This window comes from Amblyomma maculatum, chromosome 2 (assembly GCF_055883805.1).
Source record: "Amblyomma maculatum isolate TAMU_Amacu chromosome 2, ASM5588380v1, whole genome shotgun sequence".
NCBI classification, from domain to species: Eukaryota; Metazoa; Arthropoda; class Arachnida; order Ixodida; family Ixodidae; genus Amblyomma; species Amblyomma maculatum.
In genome coordinates, this window is record NC_139345.1 from 101,453,371 (window position 1) to 101,477,573 (window position 24,203).

General features: G+C 44.8%; 1 protein-coding gene across 2 annotated transcripts in view; it reads right to left on the reverse strand.

Moving 5' to 3' along the window:
* Window positions 1-257: 257 nt before the first annotated feature.
* LOC146199426 (calcitonin gene-related peptide type 1 receptor-like) overlaps window positions 258-24,203 on the reverse strand; it is a 172,001-nt gene continuing 148,055 nt past the window's right edge. The window contains exons 14-17 of one of the 2 annotated variants that reach the window (XM_084594910.1): window positions 15,877-15,962; window positions 12,936-13,071; window positions 7,074-7,115; window positions 258-2,931 (exon numbers count right to left, since the gene is read on the reverse strand). In XM_084594910.1, coding sequence (XP_084451036.1) covers window positions 2,716-2,931; window positions 7,074-7,115; window positions 12,936-13,071; window positions 15,877-15,962 — 480 coding nt within the window. In that variant the 3' untranslated portion in view covers window positions 258-2,715. Of the gene's footprint in view, window positions 2,932-4,792; window positions 5,007-7,073; window positions 7,116-12,935; window positions 13,072-15,876; window positions 15,963-24,203 lie in introns of those variants that run through there. The other variant, XM_084594911.1, reaches the window with a different exon arrangement.

The window sequence follows — 24,203 nt, forward strand, 5'->3', positions numbered from 1 at the left end:
TTGTTCTTGCAATAAATCACTTCTGAGTGCAGCATCTCTGTGTGTATGTGCTTTCCTAATTTGAACGTATTTTTCTGTGCTGTAGTTAGGTTTGAACAAGCTAATCAACTCGTCTTAAAGCTCGTTTTACTTCCGAATTGTTTAGCTGAGGACTATGGGCGACCACTGAGCCTTTAGTGAATGCCATCGCAAACACAGACTTGCGAGGTAGAGCGTGCGCGCATGCTCTCTGCAAGCGGGCACCGGAGCTGGCTCCTGTACTCCTGTTCACAACGCTACACGCAGCAAAGCAGTGCATAAAAGAACGCCCCCACACACCACGTAAAAAAACGCTGACCTCACTTTATGTTTCTTGCAGGATACTCAGCTGCCCTAAATGGTTTCAGAGCAGCCTTGGCATTTTTGCACAATGTGAGACTGAGCTCGCATAGGTGGCCCTCTCGCATGCCTCAGATTTTGCTTTTTTCAAGCTACCTTTCGTTCTGCAGGTTCTTACTCCCACCTGTAAGTACCAATGTAGTCAACGGCGCACCGCCACTACCGCTATAATGCTAAGAGACTGTATCAGCTAGCCGTATTCTGATCTCACAATATTTTGTATTCCGCAATGCGCCAAGCCCGCGTGTTCGGGAACTGTGTGAGGTGTACTGCACCGGGAATTTCGTACGATTCCCGTACGAACAAAAACACACCACAAGACATGACAGTTTTTACATGCACGCTACAGCAGCATCTGGTGAGCCGCACAATGACCGGCGATCTACATCCAAAACAAATCCACCGTCTTCTTTCTTGAGCACCGTTAACATTTCCTCATGAAATAATTTCTTATATACGTATTACTGCAGTGGCACATGCCTTGAATCACAGCACACCTGTAGGGGTAGAAGTAGGGGAAGGGGGGCTTAAGTACGAGCTGGGGAGAACAGGGGAACGAGAACAAGTATAGATATATTGGCTTTGAAGCAGAGAACGGCGACGACTCACGCGCCTGTATGCAGACACAAGGAAACAGAGCACAAAGTGACGCTACAACTGGAAGTCCGGCTGTACGGAAGCGCGAGGGCACCATTGTCTCTCTACAGAACACACCAAGGCCCTGATTTAGGATATAAGTCATTACAGGAAAACTAACCATCATTATTTTTTGTACTCGTTTATAATTTTGTTACTCTTTCAGAAAAGTAATAAGTCTTCATAGGTGCGGAAATGTGAAATCATTTCTCTTCCTGCCGCTGATTCTATTGCTGCATGTTTGTAGGTCAGTATAGTAACGAACTAGTCTTGTCTAGACTTATCTCGTATGACATGATTCCTAGTGGTTCACCAGTACAGCTGTTGATTCCCGCAACAGCAACCAACTGATCAGTTTCACTTAACTAATTGTTTTCATGATCTTAATTTTATTATTTTATAATAAATTATTTCGTAATTACCCAGTTAACCAACTAATCAAGCCCGAAATTGTTCAGCAATGTTTAATTAGCGACATTTAAATAATTTAATTAAATTCTTAAGAATTTGAATTTTAGTTATTTATTATTTGAATTATTATAGTGATTTCAAACATTTTTAAATCTATCTATTGAGGACCCGCAGTGGTGACACACCCTGTTCATGGCGTATAGGTCCTGCATGCGCCATTCATCAGACAAGAAATGGTTTTGCAATAAAATAAGACGAAAGAGAACCACGAAAGGCAAAGAAGTTTTAGTTTAGTGATAAAAGAATTCTGGTTGACAACAGCACGCACAGGGGAAAAGGGAGGATTGGGGAAACGACCAAGATATTACAACCGGCGGAGCAGAGTGGTACTTAATTAGTGCCTACACAATTTTACGAACCGACATACTTTCTGGCCAACAGAGCAGATAACACCAGGGCGAAGCAGCGAAACGCGACGCACGTTTCTCCGTTGAGATTTTCAATGTACTCTGCACATCACTGCCATTCGGGCCAGAGGAAGCGAAGGGATTTGCGGTGGCCTCACAACACTGGAAGTGAAAGGATTTGCGGTGGGCTGCTTGGCTCGAGGCAGCCGCCAATCTTCTGCGCCCTGAGTTTAACTGCGAGTATTACCTTCATCGACGCATTCGGTGAATCACCTCGAAAATTAAAGCAGGTTTTAAAGAGCAGAGGTTCTTTCCTCTGACCGTGTGGTCACTAACCGAAGCGCCCCTTCAGAGCCACACTGATCTTCCGACGTCGATCCTTCTGGAGTCGCCTGAGAACGAATTTAGGTCCACTTTCTTTGAGCGTTCTTTTGGATCTTGGAAGGGAGATACAAGTTGTGCACCTGCTAGAAAGCTTGGTCAGCACTCCCGAAATAGTTTATTGTGATAGCACTAGTCACGTGGTGTGGACAATGTTCTTCGCTGTAAGGCGTAAAGTCTAACGACAGCACGCTGCCGTTTAAGCGCGTCCTCCACGATGATGCGAAGCGCGCTGTATACGAAACTGGTCTATTAATTCTCCCACCGCCCACAAACAGACACACACACACACAATAAGCACAGCTGGACCGGACGAAAGCGCTTCATAGCATGGCGCTTATGGAGGCGACGATTTCTGGGAAGCCATTGTTTCGCTCTTTTAACGCTGACACCAGCGCACGCAGTTGACGCGGATTCATGCGGTCTTGTTTCGATGGGGACTGGCATACGGTGCTGTGGAGCAGGGCACCGGCGGAGAGGAAAAATTGGACGGGCAAGGATGTCAGTTCCAGGTGTCCTCTTCGAGTGCGGTGCTGCCGTTTGGCGGCGCACATGTGTACTTCTTGACGGAGCCGTTGTTGGCGCTGAGCGAGTCACCGACCGAGGTAACGTGCGTGGAGACGGACATGCGGGTCATAGCCATGCTGTGGCCCCTCCGACTCGAAAAGCCCCGCTGCAGGCGGTAGCGGCCGTACGAACGTCGCAGGAGATACAGCACCTGTAAACGTCATGCAAGAATGGGATTTTATTTCACTTCAAGGCTCACAACATTCCTCATCAAAACCAGCTTTTCTCGGCGATTCCAGGTGCTAAACACAAACAAATGAAAAGTATAGTGTACAGGAGCGAAGTGATTTTAACAGCGTCAAGCATGCATGTATTTATTCAGACATACTACAGGCCCTTCTTGGTCCCATGCAGGAGTGTTTACAATACGTTCATGTGGTCAACACAAAAAAATACAAAACAGGGCAAGATATTATCTCATACAGACAGAAATAAAATAGAAGACAAGTGAAAAGAAAACTCAATGTTTTGAATATAATTACCAAACAATTTCCCGAACGTATAATTCACCGTATTTTCAGGTAATTTATTCAATAGGAAATGAGAAACAGGGAGTAGTTCTGGATTTTTACACGCTGACTGGTTGCCGGAGCATTTTAGTATGCTTATTTCCAGATGAGCGTTTGAGAGGAGGTTGTAAGTATTGGGATTTATTATTTTGAACTGACCGTGAAACAGACGGAATAAAAACTTTTAATCTTGAAGTTATTCTTCGCTGTGACAGGGTTTGTGAGTTTGCTTGAGTTATAAGAAACATTCCGACTTTTGTGCAGGATACTTTCCGCTTATGCGAATGACGCTGGAATATTTGCAGAAATGTTTCCAAATATCTGCAAATATGTAAAGAGATTAATGCTGCGTGCCTGAAAGAGGGATGGAGTTTAATTGAGCAGCTTGTATATTAGCAAATTTTGCAGGGTCAAAGAGACATCTTTCAGGGACACGCGTATATTCAAGGCGTGCAATAAAACTATCAATGCAAAAACACTGAAAATGTTTTTAAAATCTGCTGTCATAGCATATAAAGCTTCGCCTCTTGCTCCAGAAAGTGCAAAACCTTCACCGCTGAATAACACATGCTCACGTTCTCAGTACTAAGCGAAGGCATCGCGAGCAAATATTTTTTGGCGCGCATGAATTCATTCGTATGAATGAACTAATCTGAGTGCCTTACGAAAGGTAAGCGACATGCGAAGGCTTATTAAAATTAAATAAGAGTTGCTGCCTAACAACAGCGCCACATCGTTTTGCGAAGATGAACGAAAGGAAAACGACAAAAAAGACAGCGTGCACTTTCCTATTCAGAAAATGGTAAATGTGAACTGCATGCGACCGTGGAGGCGTCTGCTTGTGGATTGAAAATTAGCTCATTGACAAGTTGGAAAGCGACAAACGGCGCATGCCCTTCTAGTTAACAATCAGTCCTCAGAACTTCTGCATCAAATGTGGCTCCGGTCAACTTCGGGGTGAACATTCTTGTTGCTTCTTAAATTACGGTGACGTGATAAACAACTAAGTGCTGGTTTCTTCATTCGTTCACAGTACAAAATTAAGAAGACAGCACCAATGAAAGACCGAAAGGAAGATACAGTACGAAGAAATTTTGCAGTAAAGGTCTTGTCCAGAAGCAATGGCAAAATAACCTAAGATACCGACTCATGGTAGGTATACAACGTTTCAGGCTTTGGAACAATATAGATAAATGTCGGGAGCCGTTTCAAGAAACCCCGAAGCATATTCCGCGTTTGACCGCCGGACAACATTGCCCCCCATCATGATGCCACAAGCAAACGCCTCCCACCACACTATGGGCGCCGTTCCTAGAAGACATCTGCAGTGAAGGACGCCAAGGACACAAGATATGGGGTGGAGATTGGGCACATCTGCAGCGTAATATCTCCCCCAAAAGTGATGGATCTGGCAGAGAAAAAGACAAGGTTGGGGAGGGAAGGAGAGAGCATGCAGACACGCAACGTGGGGGAGAGCGAAGCGAAAGTCGCTGCACTCACGGGGCACGGCCGAGAGAAGGGGAGCAAGGCCGAGCACGCTTAGCCGGCAACCACGACGTCGGAGGCGCCCTGCCGGCGACGGGGCGAGCGATGCGAAGGCCCCGCCCACTCAGCAAGCTAGGACCTGGGTGCGCGTCGAACGCCGCCGGTCGCTCGCCCTGCCCAGCGACGACTCCAATTTCATCAGTTCGATGGACCGCGAGATTTGGCCCTGAATCTGTCGGGGACACAGCAGCGCGTTAACCATCCTGAATGTTCCCGACACCCTTCTCATTCGTGAGCACCGATCTGTGCCGTACTGAATGTTTGAGAAAGAAGCATGCAACAGCAAAGCATTTGTCTTTGTGTTTATTAGCATTTACGTCTTGTCGGTAATGTTATGTTTCTTCCTGTGGCAATAGCTCTGCATTTGAAATAACGAGTAGCTGACAGTTGGGAGAAAAGGTCAAATCTTTCTGCAGCGAAAGCCGATTCAATTCTGATTATGGTGGCCTCATGCAACCTCCACATATCATGATTATGAAAATGGAACGTTTCATGCTCTTTCGGCATAATCTTTAGGTATGACCGTGGTACGTGGTTGTGGGGCCAATGAATATTTCTAACTAAACAGGTGCACATTAAAAAAATAACAAGGGTACGTCTAACGGAAGAGCGTTGATAGCTTGCAGCCATACATCGCCGAAGTTGCTCACCTTACTGAACAGAAAGCACTATCCGGTATGGAGGTTTACTATTTTCATTAATATCGGATAATGTTTTACATTTAATCAATGTCGAGGATGCCTTCAACCGCATCCTTGCTGCGTTCAGCTCATCAGACAGCGGGTCCTTTATTGTTCTCCTTTTATTACTAGTAGCTACAAAATAGCGGAACATCATGTTTAAGTACCGTAAACTGGGTGTAGTAATTCATAGACGCGCGCAAAAAAACCCTGGCACATTTTATCGTTCCAGTGATTTCAAGATTAATACACGATATGGCGCTGTTGCTAGGTGCCACGTGATGCCATAAGTAGCGGTAACATCTCAGACAGTCGACGATAGCCTGACCACCCATATCACGCCTGAAAGACTCTGCAGTGCAGCTTTAACATTAGTGCATAGAAATTAGCACTTACTTTTTCATAAAACAAAAACAAAAAAAAAGCACTACCAGATATGATTCCAGGCTCTGCGAATAAATTTTAGCACTAAAGAAGAAGATAAAGCACTAAATCAAGCAGTGCGAGACATGCATGCTCTAAGCAGAAGAAGCTGGGCTCTTGTTATGCGAACATGCTTATTTTGTCAGAAAACAAAAATATGTCTCGGTGATTCACCAGCAATGCATAACACTAAACATAATTTATCATACTTGGTTTTGGTGTAGCAGCAAGCAACTAGCACGCTGATTAGGATGTAAACGTGCTCTTTAGCGGAATCTTTCGAAAACGGTGGATCACTCTGCTTGATATACCGCATTTGAGCCCGCCAACACCAACGATTCGCAATGCTGTAACATGTCCCGTAGTTGGGAGCATCTCTGCAGGCAACTGAAAACGCAGGCTCATTTCGAGAGTAGGGAGACGAACCAAAGAGTGACAAAAGCAATCATTTCGTTTAATATTTTTGCTGAGGGAGTAGCCGGGCTCCAGTAGGATAGGCAAGTCTAATATGTTTGTTTACGACCCTAGGCTGGTGTGTAAATGTAGTAAATTCTTGCTCGAAAGTATTAGGCTAGGAAAGTCTAATATGTTTGTTTACGACCCTGTGCTGGTGTGTAAATGTAGTAAGTTCTTTCTTAAAATTTTGCAATCTGGCGAAATCGCGTGTTTACACTCGTCAGTAGCTGGTGATTTTATTCTTCATACGCACTTTGAAAAGAGGCCAATAGTGTCTGGCACTTGTGTATAAGACACATGGATATATGTAGAATACCTGCTTTAACGGCAAAATATAAGCAGATTTCCGAAATGTTACTTGCTGGAAGTCTACAAAGTATTAAAAACGCAATAATGATATTGTTCATTAGACCAAATAGTGTAAGGACTGAGTGACGTATTCATTCTTAACACAATGTAATTTTATTATTTTATGCATATTTTGTTTTTACCTATCATATTGCTACCTGCATTATTCTCAAGTCTCTAAGAGTATTCATGCCGTTGCCTACTTGTTACCTCTCAAGCTACAAATACGTATCTGTTAGTTGCCTCATTCATCAAGCAAATCAATGTTTGAGAAGCAAGCCAACATTATTAATTTTGCCAACTTAGCAACAAAGTCGGAGAAAGACACATACCTCTCCGTTGAGATAGCAGAATATCACAGCTACAAAAAATCCCTGCAAGAAAGGGAACAAACGCAATGAGGACAATTGCATCCACTGTTCTTAGCAATAGACAAAAAATTCTAGAGTGCACTTTGGACCACTAAAATGCGATGAAGCGAAAGTCATTATAGCGTGGTGGATCGTAGCCCTCCGCTACGGCACCTCTATCTCCCTCCCTTCTTTCACTCCCACCTTTCTCCCTTCCTTTACGGCGGGGTACATGTGTCTTTATATCCTGTAAATTAATTTCAAACTCCGCTTATGCCTGCTTTACTAACGCCTCCTAGATATCTCGGTCTGCTTCTGTTTGCTGTGTGGGTGCGGCGTTCGAGGAAGTGGCAAATGAAAGGCGCCGCACGAACGCCTGGATCGGACGCCCGGCGGGGTCAGCTTCGTATATGCATGAATCGCCTGGTGACGGTACACCGCGCGCCCCTTGCCCCCAGGGTGGCGCAGTGGTTACGGCGCTCGGATACTGTTCCCAAGGACGCGGGATCGAATCCCGGCCTCGGCGGTCGCTTTTCGATGGAGGCGAAAAGCAAGGTGCCCGTGTGGTGTGCGATGTCAGTGCACGGTAAAGAACCCCAGGTGGTCGAAATTTCCGGAGTCCTCCACTACGGCGTCTCTCATAGCCTGGGTCGCTTTGGGACGTTAAACCCCACAAACCAAACCAAACCTTGTCGAACACAACCAGCCTTTCACTGAACGCATCAATGTTCACCGGAGTTCTGTAATTCGTTTACAGGAAAGAAACGGTGCCGTATATGTCACTCGCGGAATCCCGCTATCATCCTCACGGTGGACAAGGACAATTATGAAGAGCGTTTCACTATCCGGGGCGTGGTGCAGTTGGTAAAGCGTGTTAGAAGACACTCAAATAAATTAAGAGGAACTAATTTATTGAGGTCGCACTAGGGAATCAGGTGGAATGTCAGCCCGTAAGAAGAACGCGCCTGTGCGAACCCCGCTATTGCGATGCGCGTCCGTTCTATGCTCGGTCTAGATTCGACTGACTCTCTCGGTATTCGCATTTCACACCTTCACATCCGTTCTTCCCACGGTCGAATCCCTGGTACCGACGCGTACACCAGTCACACACACGCACACACACACAGCTGTACACGTCAGAGACGGCTCGTTCTCTCTTCTCACGTGATCTTGCTCTGCGGTTTCGTGTGCTGCGCCGACGGCCGTGAGAAAGTTTGTTTTAGCCTTGGCTGGACGCGGTGTCGGATAGCGGCGTCAGCGTTCGATGGTCAAGGTAGACAATGACTAAATGGGCGCTTTGGTCGGCGTAGTGCTGACAAGCGCAAGCTGGGGATACAAGGGATGGAGGTTCAATAGAGGGTTTACAAAGGTAAGTCTGGCAACCATGAGCGGCACGCTGATCCAGCGCTGGCAGCCATATTTTGATCGCTCCATCCGTTCCCTTTGGTTCGCTTCGTGTCCGTCCGTCAGCGCCCGCCGCTCTGTCCGCGCTTTTCACGTTGTAACCTAGTGTGCTGTGCTTGGACCTATCTTCTGTCCCTGGCGGCGTCTGTTAGCGACGCCAAGAAGCATATTTTGACAGCCGAGGCGTAGCGGGGCTTACCGGCCGCGCTGCCGAGCACAGTTACAAACTGCTCAACGAGTCGTGCATGGGCCCCTCGTCGATCCACGCAACGTCATCCCTATCCAGGTACAGTATCCAGAGTTTCGTAATGTGTAGATTTTTTTCTTGTCTATGTGCCTTTGCTATTTACTTGAACGACTATGAGAGACGTTCGCGAGTTGGCTTGGTTTGCGCATCACCGTCGCTCATCTCACTGGTCGATACTTGTTGGTGAAATGAGCGAGGATGCAATTTATTTTGAGATGAAAGAATCATGCGTAATTCCATGTAAGTGGCGCTTAGCACTTTCCTGCCTATGCCGTCGACGCAGTAGTTGGCACGGGTCGCAGAAATAATCGGGGGCTGCGTAAAAAAAAAAAAAAAAATGTGTCATGGTAATTTCTGCTTCCAGTGAGTGAAGATTGATTGGTATGTGATAGCCGATGATGAGTTAATAAAATATTTGTAATTAATTGATCAATTGATGAAATAAAGCAACGAAAAAAAGAGAAAAAATGGAAACTGAGGGTTTAAAGGTGTCAAAATGCTCAGAATGAAAAACCAGTGCTTGGTGATGCTAATGAAAGAAATTTAGAATTTGTAATTGATTAATTGAAGAATGTGTTTAAAGGTGACAAATTGCTCAGAATGGAAAGGCGATTGCTGCTGACCCTGAGTATTGATGTATAAAAATATAAAACATTAAATAAGATAAAAAAACAAATGGTAGAAATATGAAAAAAATAAAAGTTAAAAATTTAAAACACGACAAAAGAAAACATCGTGTGTGTGTGTGTGTGTGTGTGTGTGTGTGTGTGTGTGTGTGTGTGTGTGTGTGTGTGTGTGTGTGTGTGTGTGTGTGTGTGTGTGTGTGTGTGTGTGTGTGTGTGAGAGATGCTATCGCGTCATACCCTCAACGGCGGAGCTTAAGTGTCCTCCTAAGTTTTTATAACAGTATTATATAATATTAATCTAACTTTATGAACACAGCCTGTTGAACCAAGCACAGACACTTCGCAGTAATGTGAGTTGACGTTTCACATTTCTTTTCGTTTCAGCCGAGTTCCTCTTCCTCCAAGTTCCTTGAAGCTTCCCATGACAGCGCTCTCATATAAGGTTAAGGCTTCAAATGCTTACTATCTGACAGAGGGAATAAACAAGAAATCGGCATATTTACAGAATCAACTGAAGTTCAGGTTGCCGTCAATTAGCGAACTATCAGGTGACTCGACAAAACACACAAAAGTGAAGCGCACGCTTCGTTATTTTATCGGCCGCGCTGGCAGCTATGAAGGCACAGAATGCAAACCTGAGCTGCGCGCTCTGGACGCGGACCTGACTTCGCATGCATTATCACGTGATAACATCTTTCGAAACGGGCTGGACGTGAGCATATTACAACACACTAGTGGGATGTCATCTTTTCCTGCTTTACTAGACGCCGCGGGTTTGGCAGCCGCTTTTGCAGCATGAAACACGCACCTCGGGTGCGCTAGACAGCCTTACTGCTCTCTGCACCAAGCACTACCATTTCGTACGACTGTGAAAAGTAGTTTCGGTAATCATGCCCTTGTCTTAAATCAAATGCACAATGGTAAATGCAACCTACGTACAAAAGGTTTCAAAGAACATATTCGAACTATAGCGTTCTTTATACATGCATTGCTCCTTCTCCCGTGTCCTCCATCGGAGCATAAACTTATCCTTCAAGTTAAGAAGGCTCCATAGCACGCAAAACAACCTTGCTGTTTTAGGCGAAAAATATGAAACAATCGCTTGTGATAATTCCAACGCACCTTGCGGTGCAAGCACGGGTTCCACGAAGGCGCATGTTGACAGCGTACTCGATGGGAGGCGCGGGTGGACTGAACAAAACATGGCCGCCGCGCACATTTCTGTCTCTTTAACTAGATGGCGCTAACTTTTGTAAAGCTATATTCCCGGTGGAGACAATGTTTATTAATTTATTTTAACTCGTTCTCCAAAGCGTGACACCTCTGCTAACAACCTTCTGTCGACAACGTGAATCGCACAAATATGGAGAAAATGGTTGGATGTGACGCATGCACTATAGTGCCTAGAATATACTTATTATAGGCACTATACATGCACTAAGCTTGCAGTTGCTGTTGCCAGCATAAATAATTTGATCTGCCAGTTTTCTGCATAGAATATACGAGCAAGAAAATAATCTATTTGTATGCAACAGTAATATCATTCGGTCACACATTCAACGGCCTTTAGCGAAAAATTTGGTTATTACAGCGAACGTCTTTTGTCTTTGAATAGAAGCATCTTATAAGAGATGTGAACCGAAGAGCCAATCAATATTCACTGACGGGACAAAAAAAGCTTGACCTGCATTCATCACTTTGGCATGTTTCGCCAGTAAGACGCCGTCCGAATAGGTTACCTTTTCTGCAACCAGTTACTCAAAGGATTTCATTAAAAATGCGCGACACAAATCGAAAGGGCACGATCTCTTGGTAACTCACTTTAACTCACAATTTAACGTGCCTAAGCTGTGCACCTAATTATCCTTTAATCTGCCTTGACCGGAAATACGATGCGATTATTTTGCGATCAGCTGCTAGCCTAGCATTTCAGCGGCCCTCAAACGTCAGGAGAGTCTTCGCCAGGCTTGCGGTAACAGCTTCCATTGCTCGGAGAGAGTTCATTAGGCCATAGCACACCCCAGTGACGTCTTTAAAGGAGTTGTCATAGGCGCTGAGGCAGTGTCTAAACGAGAGCCTCTGTTCGCTTCAATAATCTAAGTTCGTCGGTATGTGCGTGAGGGGGGGGGGGGGGGCGCAAGAAGGACCTTGTTAGGTTGCGCCATGTTGCACGGTCGGGAACTGCGTCCGCATATTAAAGCTGCTCGGAATGGGAAATTAGCTCAGCGAAAACTCTTCCGTGGCGATGAATACTTTCGGTTAGTTAAATTTCGGAACCATTGTGTAGTCAGTGCGGTTCGATGGGAATCGCTGAGACTTAAGACGATCAGATGCGTAACAGTGGAAAGTGCCATTCAAGCGTGCTATTCCCGTTTCTTGTTTGAACGTTTGGCATAATAGACGGCCGTGCGCATGCGGACGTCATCACCACTGCCTTATTTGAATGTCACTATTCAACCTGGTCACATGAAAATATTACGTAAGCTGCAAACGGTCTTCTTCTAGGCTCAATATGAACTTTGAAGGAGGCAGTGGGGTCACCTTCATCATCCGTAGTTTAGATATCTCTGCAGTGTTCAAAGCGTTGGAGACTTCTCATTTCTGTTTGAAATTAACTTCGGAAAGTGGCGGTTGGCTGACATTAACACCGAACTTTGAAGTGCGCCTTATCAACGGCCTGTCGCCTTCGACAATTGAATATTCACCAACCGGTAACTTCTCATTCATCATTCGAAATGATGCAAACCTACGCCTCATGGAGTGCCGATTATCAGCGTCCTACTTATTTTCATTCATTACGAGTGCTACTGCAATAATTGTTCGTCATATTTGGAGCCTAAAAACAGCGAGCATATTGCCGCGAACTATTGTGATTGTTATTTTTTGCTGCTAACAAAAGCTAAATCTTAGGCTATTTGATTGCTCATTCTCAGTTTGGTCGAGATAGAGCTTTATCACTACATTTTTTTCGCACAAAATGCGCCAAGACGTGTTTCGAATGACTGTAGCCACACGCTTCTGTTCCACATTGTTCCAGGTTGTTCCCATCACCTTTGGCCTGTTTATGCAGATATTTCACTAATAAATTTAAATTGAGCGCTACCAAATGCAGCGTGAATTCTTAGTTCGACAACCGCTGACCACGTTTGCTGTTATCGCTGGCGCCGAGTTACTTAGTTCTTCTGCGTGCGCAAGGTGGCCCATAACAGAGTTTCAGCGCACTCTCAGATTCTCCATATGTTGCCGTGGGCCTTGTCACCACCACGTGACAATACCTTTATGGTGAAGAGAATCGTGCTCAAACACTGCCGCTTGAAAACTGTGGGAATTTCTTTGAGAGCACAGAGAAATAGGCTGCAGGCAAAACTGTTGCTTTTACCTGGAGTCCCACTTTCACACAGTAGTAAGGGCTACGGCAACAGCGATAAAAAAAAGTTATAGACCGGGGCCGATGAACTACACCATTCAAATTGCTGTGGTAGATCGGACTACGACGTCTTGGCATTGCATCGTTCCATCGCAAGCAGGAACGCTATGGAAAGAGGGACGATTAACTCTGCGTTTTACCTGGAGACCGTCTGATGCCTTGCTGATGTACTGGTATACTTCCCAGGCGCCGCAGTTGGCTGGGCTCCGGTACACCGTCATCAAAAAGTGCATTCCGAACAGTGGAAACAGCACCAGCACAGCTCGTACGGCTTTCCTGGAAAGAAGGTAAAGGCCCGTGATTTGCATGTTTCCGTCTGCCTAAAATCATGCGAAATTTGAATGACATATTTCATAACACACAGTGCCTGAAACAGGTCGTTATATCTTTCAGTGCAACTATACAACACAGATCGCTTCTTAAGGCAGATACGTTGGCTAAAACCACTGCTGTGGGAGAAATTTAAATTATGTTGCAAAAGGCCCATTTGGTACCTCAGACATCTGTAGTCAGAGTCTGGTCACACGCGTGAAACGGCTTCGTTAATCTTTTGACGTGAGCTCGTGATTTAACACGAACCGTCGAGCTAATTGCTTGTGATCCATTTGTATCAGCAGCGCACACAATCAGGAAGAGAAAGAGAAGGCGATAGGACAGAGCGCTGAACTTTCAACTTTCCTGATCGTGTGCGCTGCTCATATAAATAGCTCGTGATTTGTAGCAAAATGTCTTAGCGTTCAGGAGCAGAGGCCATTGTGTTACTGCTGTGGCAAGAGCTCATTATATATACGTTCACGGGCGCCTTCGCCTGAAAATGTTTGCTGCATATGGCAAATAATTACTTTACCGCTTTCTTCGCAGTCGCACACATCACCACAGAGTAATGTAAATATATTTTTATGGCCGTCCAGCGGCTTGCCGACCACGACTGGGACATGTATTTGACGGCGGCCGATTTCTCCGAGCACACTGGTGTGGTATACGGTATGTTATGATTATGGTATGGTATGGTATGGTATGGTATGGTATGGTATGGTATGGTATGGTATGGTATGGTATGGTATGGTATGGTATGGTATGGTATGGCATGGTATGGTATGGTATGGTATGGTATGTTATGGTACTGTACGTTGCGGTACGGCATTGTATGGTATGATAACGTACAGTACGGTACGGTATGATATGAGTATATATACTGCGCCTTTCCCTTCCTGTGAACCAACCAACCATATCTGGGGATCTTTAACGGCCGGGGTGGTGCAGTGGTAAGACGCCCGACTACTGTGCCGGAGTACTCGGGTTCGAACCCAACCGCGGCGGCTGCGTTTCTATAGAGGCGAAACGAAGAGGCGTCCGTGTGCTGTGCGATGTCAGCGCACGTTAAAGATGCCCAGGTGGTTGAAATTACTCCGCAGCCCTCCACTACGGCTCCTCTTTCTCTCTTTCCACTTTAACTCCCACCTTCCTCCCTTACGGCGTGGTTCAGGTGTCCACAGAAACAAGTGGACCGATACTGTACATTTCCCTTCCTGTGAACCAATCTCTACACCAAAAATTATACTGCGCTTTCCTTTCCCCAAAACCTAACTTGACTACCTGGGGGGGGGGGGGGGGGGTGCCCCGCCGGGGTGGTGCAGTGGTAAGACGCCCGACTACTGTGCCGGAGTTCCCGGGTTCGAACCCGACCGCGGCGGCTGCGTTTCGATGGAGGCGAAACGAAGAGGCGTCGTGTGCAGTGCGATGTCAGCGCACGTTAAAGATCCCCAGGTGGTCGAAATTACTCCGTAGCCCTCCACTACGGCTCCTCTTTCTCTCTGTCCACTTTCATTCCCACCTTCCTCCCTTCCCTTACGGCGCGGTTCGGGTGTCCACAGAGCAAGTGTGACAGTTACTGCGCCTTTCCCTTCCTGTGAACCAATTTAATTTACCTGGGGATCTTTAACGTGCGCTGACATTGTACAGCACACGAATAGGCGTCCGTGTGCTCTGCGATGTCAGCGCATGTTAAATATCTCCAGGTGGTCGAATTATTCCGCAGCCCTCCACTACGGCTCCTCTTTCCACTTTCACTCCCACATTCCTCCCTCCGTCTACGGCGCGGTAAGGTGTCCACAAAACAAGTTAACAGATATTGCGGCCTTACTTTTCTGTGAACCAATTATTATTATTAGAAAAAAAAAGAGAGAAAAAAAAAATCGCGGATTGAAATGGCGGTGTTAAAGGGACTATCGCGGCTAATCTCAAGGCAAAGCTTGAGCGTCCGCCTAATTCAAACCGTCAAACCTTGCATAATCATGCTTAACCCAGCTTAACCCAGCTTTCGCTCGTATCACAAGGTTCAAATCATGCTTAAACCTCACAATGTATATAAAAACATCTTTATTTTGCATGGCACGCACCCGCAAAGCAGCCAGATGACGATACCCTTCCGCTACTATAGTTATCTTCCAGCAGGCAAGCCAGATGCCATTTAAGTAAAATTAGACGCCTGTAGAAAGCAACGCCGAGAATAGGACAGCGAAAAGCATTACTGTAGCGCTCTCAGATCTTGAGTTAGAACCGCGGAAATGTCCTTAAATATTACCCACGTTATAAATTTGCGGTAGCATTTAATGCAGTGAATTGAACCCAGGACGGCATCAATGAAGAAGGTAGGTTGCAACTTTAATGATTCAAAAAAGAACCAGGTGAGGGGGGGGGGGGGGGAGGTAAAGGTGGTGATGAGCCGGGCTCAAGCCGCGGCGACTGCGATAGCGACGAAGAAGCTTAAAGAGCTCCGCAACAACGCAGGCGGCGGATATGTAGCATCAAGATGTTCGGTATAAAAACACATTTCCACGGAATATGAAAATTCAGCTAAAAAATGACGCTTTCGTGGAATGGCACCAACTCAACGAAATAGCAAAGAGGAAAAGTGCGGCGTTTAGTCGAATGTATACGGTATAAATTTGCTGCAACGCACGTTATTTCCTGGTTTACTGCGTTCATGAACGACGTAAAAGAGCATCTCGAGGCCCTTTTCCGTATAAGGCATATTGGAAATCACATTTCGCGGTTTGAAAAAGCAAACGAGGGACTTACCGAAACTGGCTCGGCTCATTGGCGTGAGTGCTTCTCAGCTTGGTGACGAGAACACGGATGATGTTGCAGAGAAAGACGAAGTTGGCCTGTAAGGAGTGAAAGCAGAATTTAAAAAAAAAGAAAAAAGAAAGTTGAGGGGAAAAAAACCAAGAAGCGCTTTGCGAGAGCAGCTTCCTACACATTGCCATTTTTTATGGAATCCTTTCGGCTCCCGTCACCGTATTCCTATCTCTGCTTACATACGCGGGCAACAATAGGTAGTAGCACCGCGATCTTTCTTAACGGGATCTCCCCAAGAGTCAAATGAGCAAATGTTTTGAACCCACCCTGCATACACTGAACTATCAATGAACGAGCGCTTTACGACCGGTATGGTCGCACAAGGCTCACACGCTGTCCTGTTGATGATGCCGACAATTTAATTAGTCAACCAGCGCGACTGCATGTCATTCGGTCTTTACATGTTTGACGAGTGAAGTCCGCATGCTTGTCTGAAGCTAAGATAGCGACACGAGCCCATGGCTTCTGTTCTTATGCGGTAGCATAGGAGCCACTTCAATTTCTTCCCTCTTTCTGAGGCTCCCGTATGTAAATAATGACACCTAGTCTCGTAATTAGTTTACCATGCTTATATCTCATATCAAACGCCTGTTGGGTTGTTTTGTGGGGTTTAACGTCCCAAAGCGACTCAGGCTATGAGAGACGCCATTGTGGAGGATGAGAGACGCCATTGTGGAGGACTCTGGAAATTTCGACCACCTGGGGTTCTTTAACGTGCACTGACATCGCACAGCAGACGGGCGCCTTGCTTTCAGCGTCCATCGAAAAGCGGCCGCCGAGACTGGAATTCGATCCCGCACCCTTGGGAACAGTAGTCGAGTGCCGTAACCACTGCGCCACCCCGGCGGGGCTCAAACGCTTCTGTTCATTTTTTTATCGCATAATTGCTTCTTCACTTTTCCCCTGCAATCCCACAGCCGCTACCTTCCTGTGCGTAAGGAATTACGTCATAACCAACAGTTATCTTGATGTCTCTCTTAAGCTGACTGTTTTACGCGACATTACAGTACCTCGACTACCTTTGCCTTTGTGGTAGCTTAAACGAACTTTCGACTTCTTATAGCGCAACAAATACAAAACAATTAAGTTGCTAAAGACATAAAAATATTTCAAACATAAGGTCTTTTGCGTGATAAACATATCACTGAATTGTGGCAAGATCGCTATCTGTCACCTAACAAACTAGAATGTGATGCTCTGACATTAAGTCGATGGTGTTTTAGAAAATAATATATATGGTCCCAGCTTTTACATCGTGTATCTGATGATGATATGAGTTGAGTCCCTGTTAATGATCTTGCTGGGTGTGAAATACGCAGTGGATGTGAGCTGACAAATTAGAAGGCGTTAGAAACGTGGTAATTATAAACATTTACATACCGAGTCTAAATAAGAATGCATGGCTTCAAATTCAGCTACGAAAAATTCTGCCCTGCAGTGGACGCCATCGACTCATTTTTAAGAGTAATGTGCTCATCGTTTGAAAATTTGCTGTTCAGTTTTCTGTTATTAAATTACGTTATGTAGTAAATCAAGGCAGCTATTCCTTTGGTTCCAAGTGGAGCACATATAGTATACCCGGTAATAAATTTACATTTTTACCTGATTACAGGTTTGCAATTTTATATCTACGAAAGATACTTAGGGGCAGTCCTTGCAGATGGGTAGCATAGAAAGGAAGATCTTACGGGCGTTAATAACTAAAATAATTAACTAATTACTTTAAGTCATTAAGTAATTAACTAAAATTGTTTATCAACTTCTTACTTTATGCTAAAAGCCCACCATATAGTGTCAAATGAAGGCCGTCAACATTTTCGGTGAGTTTATTTATAAACTTTTTTAATATCGAACGTAAGTGTGCATCTGAAAGCTCGTTGAGCAGGCTTTCGCGCAATGAACTTTTTAAGATGGTCTTTCTGCGTACGTGTTTGTTGCCAGTGTTATGTTAACTTCCTCTGCATCATCGAATACATAAAAACTGTCGTATTTGATTAACCTGAAATACAAACGACACCAATTTATTAATGTGTAATGTGTGAAAGCCAACTCAAGAAGTTTTGAGACGAGCGTTTTTGGATTCGATGTTTCGAGCCCTTTAATAATAATAATAAAAAAAAAAAACATTAAATAGGCTCACCGTTAATATTAATCGCCTTCAATTTCTCAATGTTCAACATCGTTACAACGAAGACGAAGACGCCTGCGATTACTTCGTTGTTGGCATAGATTCGTTATAGTCCGCGATAACGTTGAGCGAGAATATAAGCCGAGAATAATCGTCATTACTTCGTTATAAACCATCTTGTTCGTTAGCGAGGTTCGACTTATAATATTGCCTCCTAAATCAGTGCTTAAAGGTCTATTAGCTCATTTTATATAATTAATTGTCCAGTCATTAAGCTATATGAGGTATATAACGTCCGCCAGATATGTTGAACCCACCTGCCAAACCGACATCTGGGTATATGTTACACTTTTGACGTGAAATCGCTTATCTGTTGGTTTCTACACCAAGAAAAACTTTCTCTTGTTTGTGGAGCAGCAGCATAGCAACACTATGAAGCTCCATAACAACGCTTTGTTTGCGCACAACATGGTTACATCATTGCCAACGTCCATAGAAAATATATCGTAACTTTCAGAAGCTCTCGCATGTCTAAAAGCGGCTCAATATTCATGGGATTTGTGGCATCGTCTTCTTCTTCAGAGAATACAGAAAATGTTGCTGGCAGTTTTTAATATTTAGTTATCAATAAAAAAAATCAGATATATGTTCCTTAAAATTGCGCTTTTAGATATGTCGGTCTTCCTTGTGATCTCGTAAAAAAACTAGGCTAAATATCAAAATTTCGTCCGAACATTTCTTCCTTTTTCCTTCTTGATTGTTAACCCGCAATTTTTGTTCATATCGAACCTATCGTTAGCGTTTTGCTGGCTCTGAAAGTTGTGTGCGTATTTTCTGGAGTGATAAAAAATTCGCGACAAATTTAACCTTTAAATTTAGCTGCGTCGTGGCTCCATCTGGTGTCAAACAGTTTTGCCAATATTACCCTCTACCACCAACCTGTTGCTTGTCAAGGTTCGTGGTGGTGGTGAAAACTTTAATTTCCAACAGATACGTGCGCGCATGTTTTTCTCAGAACTTGGACAAACTTGACTTCTTTTTGTCCTTTTTTTCTTTTGTGGGTTGTATTTTTTTATGTCGCTAGCCCTCGTCCCCTAAGCCAACAAAAGGAAGTGAATTCCAGGCGTAGTCAAAAAAACCACTCCACGCGGCCCCATCACATGGCATTGTTCGCACCAAAGCAAACCGGTTCTCCAGTGCATAAGTCAACTGAACCCGCTCCTTTTGAGTCCATGTAAACGCGGCTACAGGGCCATCCATGTGACAGATCAGAATTGTACCACCCCAATGCTCGAGTGTGCTATTTAGTCGAGAAAGCTCTCAGTTCTATTGTGTTGCCACCATAAAAGCATTCTGAGCGTGTGCATTTCAAATGCAGTAGAAACCACTGGTTTCAGGGGTGGCTGGCCTGGTATGCAAAGCATTCGACTACTGGGGGCATTGTATTAGAGGTGGCTCTAATCGCGGGACGAAAGGCGGCAGAAACGTATGTCGGCAAGAGACATACCGAGAAATTCTGCGGCTCTTATCCTATTCGTGGAATTCATTTCAACAGTCGTGCACGCGTTCACGCCATTGTAGGTGTACGCCGACCTCGTATTCGACAGAAATAAATCAGAGATGCGTTGGATGATTAGCACTAGGTGCCCACGGCAAAACTACAAATGAGGCGGTACAGGGAGATATGGGCTGGGCTTCTTTCGAAGTACAGGAAGCTCAGAGTAAAATATTATATGAGGAACGCCTGAGGAAATTGGACAGTAACAGATGGGCAGCTAAAGTATTTAAATACCTGTACTTAAAAAGCGTTGACTCACAATGGAGGAAAAGAACTAGGAAACTAACTAGTAAGTATGCTAGTCACAAGGACGGAGAAATAAAGAGCATTAAGCAACAGGTGAAAAACACAGAAGGTAAAAATTGGATAAATTCGATGGAAAAGAAACAGAGTGTGGAATTATACCGAAAGTGGAAAATGCAGATCAGGAAGGAAGATTTCTTTGATAACTCAAGAGGCAGTGCCCTACTTTTTGAAGCTAGACCAGGGTGCCTTAGAACACTCAGCTACAAAAAGAAATTTAACAATGGAGAGGACGTATGTGCTGTATGTGGTGACTCCAGTGAAACAATTGGCCATATTATACTCGAATGTAATGGTATCCATCCGGAAGTTGATGCAGGCGCAGTCACTGTTCCTGAAGCTCTGGGGTTTAGAGATACCAGTGGCCAGGTGAATAAACCGGTGGTGGAAACTAGCAAAAACGACTGGAAGATTGGTGGCTTAGAAGCAGAGAAGTGACATAATGTTAGTAACGTAGAAACAAAAATTTAATAAATAGAATGATGGTTTATAGTTAACCAATTTAAATCAATAATTAAGATATAGGTAGAAAAATGAGCATGATAGCTACTGCTACCACCCCGTTTCAAAGGGGACGCTCCTATATTCCATCCATCCATCCATGTGGCCGTAGTTTCCCCCGATTTCGCGTTGCTGCCTAGATAAGCAAAATGAAAAGCACTGGAAAGTGGTAATGATGGTCTACAGGGCTCATTTCAGCTCATATGCTGATTTCTTCTGGAGCACCATTGCTTTGAATGAAGTAAATTGCGAAGAAGTCGTGACAAATGTATTTTTCGGCAGTGATCGCTACATAATCGGCGTAATTCCGGCTATAAAACGAAAATAGCTACAACTGCCTGGGTACACAAAAAGGATACTACTGCCTTCGGATGTTGTCCCACGGCGTCGTAAATTCGGTAAAGGTATACTCCAAATTTAGTGCACGCGCTGTATTTTGACTGCAAACGTTCCACACAAGGAATCACGCGGGAAATATTCATTTTATTTCTTACAAATATCTGTACGGCCTTTGCAGCAGCGGTTGACGATAAAAAATGTTGCGCTCAATGGTACGACACATTTCCGTCAGTCGAAGTCTTTGCTCCATGTTGATGTACTAATCACAAATAATTAGAACCGAAATGCGTACCATAAACTGTCACAGCCTTGGTTCGAAGTTTTTCAATGTTATCCTTGATAACGCAGGAAATCAGCGCGGCAAACTGACGATTAAAGGAATACAAAAACAATCATCTCTAGTCGTGTTGTTAGCGTTTTATTCTTCGTGCCCATTCTTCTCACGCTGCTTTAAATGTTCATGATATCTATAATCGACATGCCGACACGGAGACTCCTTCTTGAGCCTACGGCCTATAGGAAAATTACGTATGGAAGGTAATGTCGTCTTTGTCTCACAGTTGAGTGTTGCGCGAAGATAGAAAATTAACTCGGCAACTGAATTTCCTGTTTAACCGATATTTTGTGCTTTATAAGCATGCGTGGACGTTGCAATAACCTGTAGTTATGTCATAAACAGCACCCGAAACAGAACGGCTCGCTAAAAGCAGTACGCGATTCTACAAGCAGCATAGATGTTGGGCGGTATGCGCCTCTTCCAAGCAGGGCGTCCTCCGCCGCTACCACCCTTCGGGCGTTTCCAGAAGTATCCGCGCGTCGGCGACACCGTATGTGGAACTTGCGACTCCGTCGTGTAAACAAGGTGGCCTCAAAGGCGCGCAGCCTGGCAGGCAAGATCATTCAGTTCCACTTCTGAACTGGTTTCGCATATGTCAAGAATTCGCCCACTGCCTCTATTCTCCCAATTAGAGCCGCCTTGGTATGCTTCGCAGCCAGCAGGACCTCCTGCACCACGTTTGCAAACGTCACGCTCGGAAGGGATGCTAAAATATACAGCGCCAAAAAAATAACAACAACAAAATGGTGAAGCAGGGCGCATATTAGGCCTTCATCTGAAACCAAATTTCATCTTGCAAACCAGTCGGAATTAGTTGGAAGGCTTCATTTGAGGGTTGCTGCCCAGTTTTCGCTTACAAAAAGATCATACGCGTGTGGCATGGCCACCACTCACCGCTCCTTCTTTTTAATTGCAATTTTTATTATTTCAACTAAATAAAACAGTAATAGGAAAACTGTTGCAATACATGAGGGTGGCAGTGACAAAAAAAAATGCAAAAGATGCGCTGTAGTCAGGAGGGATGTCCTTTTATCTGGGGGCTGAATACTAGGGTCTCCAACAGAATGGATTGTTTTCCAGTAACATGAGGATAATATAGGGGACTGTTAGCTACACGCGTTTTAACTCTAGAAAATGTGACTTGCACCTGGCTAGTCGAAACCAGCCCTGCTGAGTACTGCCTGAAGATTAACCTTAACTTACTACTCTAAACGAATTTCGCACAAAAGATGTGAGGTGGAAACCGCGAAAGTTGGGCGGTACTGGAGAAAAAGGCCATTCCTCCCCTCCGATCTCTCAGGTTTGGCCGCATACCCACTGTACAGTTTTCGGCTCTATTTTTCGTACGCGGAAGAACGAATACTTTCGTATCAAGCGGCAATTTACACACCCTGACGGGGAATAGAACTTTCGCCATTTTTGTGGTGCTTAAGTGCTTATGGCGCTACAGTCGTGCGGCCAATTATTTAAAGCAGAGGTTGAACTGGTGACAAATGTTTGCTTCATTTAACGAAAAAAAAAAAGGTAGTATCACGGTTTTAGCAATATTGACATTTTAGCGAAAACCCTTTGCGTTTTTTTTAAAGAATACCAAAATATACCCGGTAAAAAAATATCACCCGGTATTGGCAAGCCATGCTTGGCAAAAACATGAAATCCTGAAAACCGAAATGAATTTCTGCGGCCTGCAGCCTTGGTGTGTTCGCGTACTAGACTCAATGCTTCTGTCATGCAAATGTCACGCCTTCTCTCGGAACAACTGAACGTCTCTTCTTTCCCACAGTTCTGCCGACCTTCCTTCATTGTGGCCACTAACGAGCACATCGGAAGTTTCTTGACACGCTGGATCCAGCCTTGTGTCTTTTTTTTTTCTCCTCGATAATGAGTTAATTTGTCGCGGGGCCCCAAAACCACTTTTGCCGGCCGAAATTTTTGCCATAGTTTTCCTTTTCTTCTGATTGGCTTTCCTTAAATTTCCTCTTAAGAGTTTTCCCATTTTTTTTTTTTATTTTCAATTGGTTTTTGCCTGCGATAACCTCTGGATCGGCGCGGGCTTTCTTTCACATTTATTAAGTTTTTCTCTTTTTTTTTGTCATTTTCAGAGTTTGCAATAAAGCAACAACTGCATACTATCATATAGGAGACAGCCCATTCGAATGAAACTGCACTTTCACTGCCACGGTCTGTCTCAAAGCAAGCCGGCGGTGAGGGGTGGATGCGACCGGGCAGCTTGGACGCGAGCACAGGCACAAAAGTCAAAAGAAAGAGTTTTACGACCTGTTTTGACTAGCAATAACAGCCCTTTCGTAGGGATTGTCTTATCGTTCTGCTGCTCGCAACTGACCCGGTAGTGCCAAATCTGTTTCACTTATGACCATCATTACACGGGCATAGTGCCAAATGCTATGACTATCAGATACTTCATTCTCGTGCCACATATGACTCCGAGCGGCTTTCATGAGAAGACGGTGAAGGGTCTCCTGCATTAGCAATTATTTAAAAAGAAATACTAAAACGGAAGGAAAACAGTGAGGACGAACGAGATCTAATTCAGCAACGATGCCCGCTTCACATTCAAGAATGCGTTGGTGTTGTAGTGAACATATGTGGAAACATGCCGTTCTTTCTCGCATTGCTCAGTCTTACGTCGCGCTCAGGGCAACGCGTACCTATGCCCGTAGCCGTATTCTTTCAGTCTCTCAAGCCATCTGCCTTCTGTTTGCGCGAAACCCTTGGAGCGAAAACAAACTTACTGTTGCTTCATGCTCGACATTTCGTTGCGCTGTACACGCGCAGCCCTCCGTCAGAGCAAAGCGATTAAAAGAACATTGCTTCCGTGCACAAGAGGAACACTCAGTTAACGTCCGCAGGAATCAGCACTGCACGGAGTGCGGCTGTATTCTTGGAACGGAAGATTTACTGGCTGTCAACCTGCCTGCCTGCTCCCCTGGCACGTTAGGTGTGTTGCTTTTCCTTTTATTAATGGTGCGAAAAACAGGGAAGTGAGGTGGTGTGCTGGTGTCCACTGCAAAGTGTGGTCGGCGCACTGTGCGTCCACCAACAGCCTATGCGTTTATATATAGTTTAGGTGCACCGAGCGG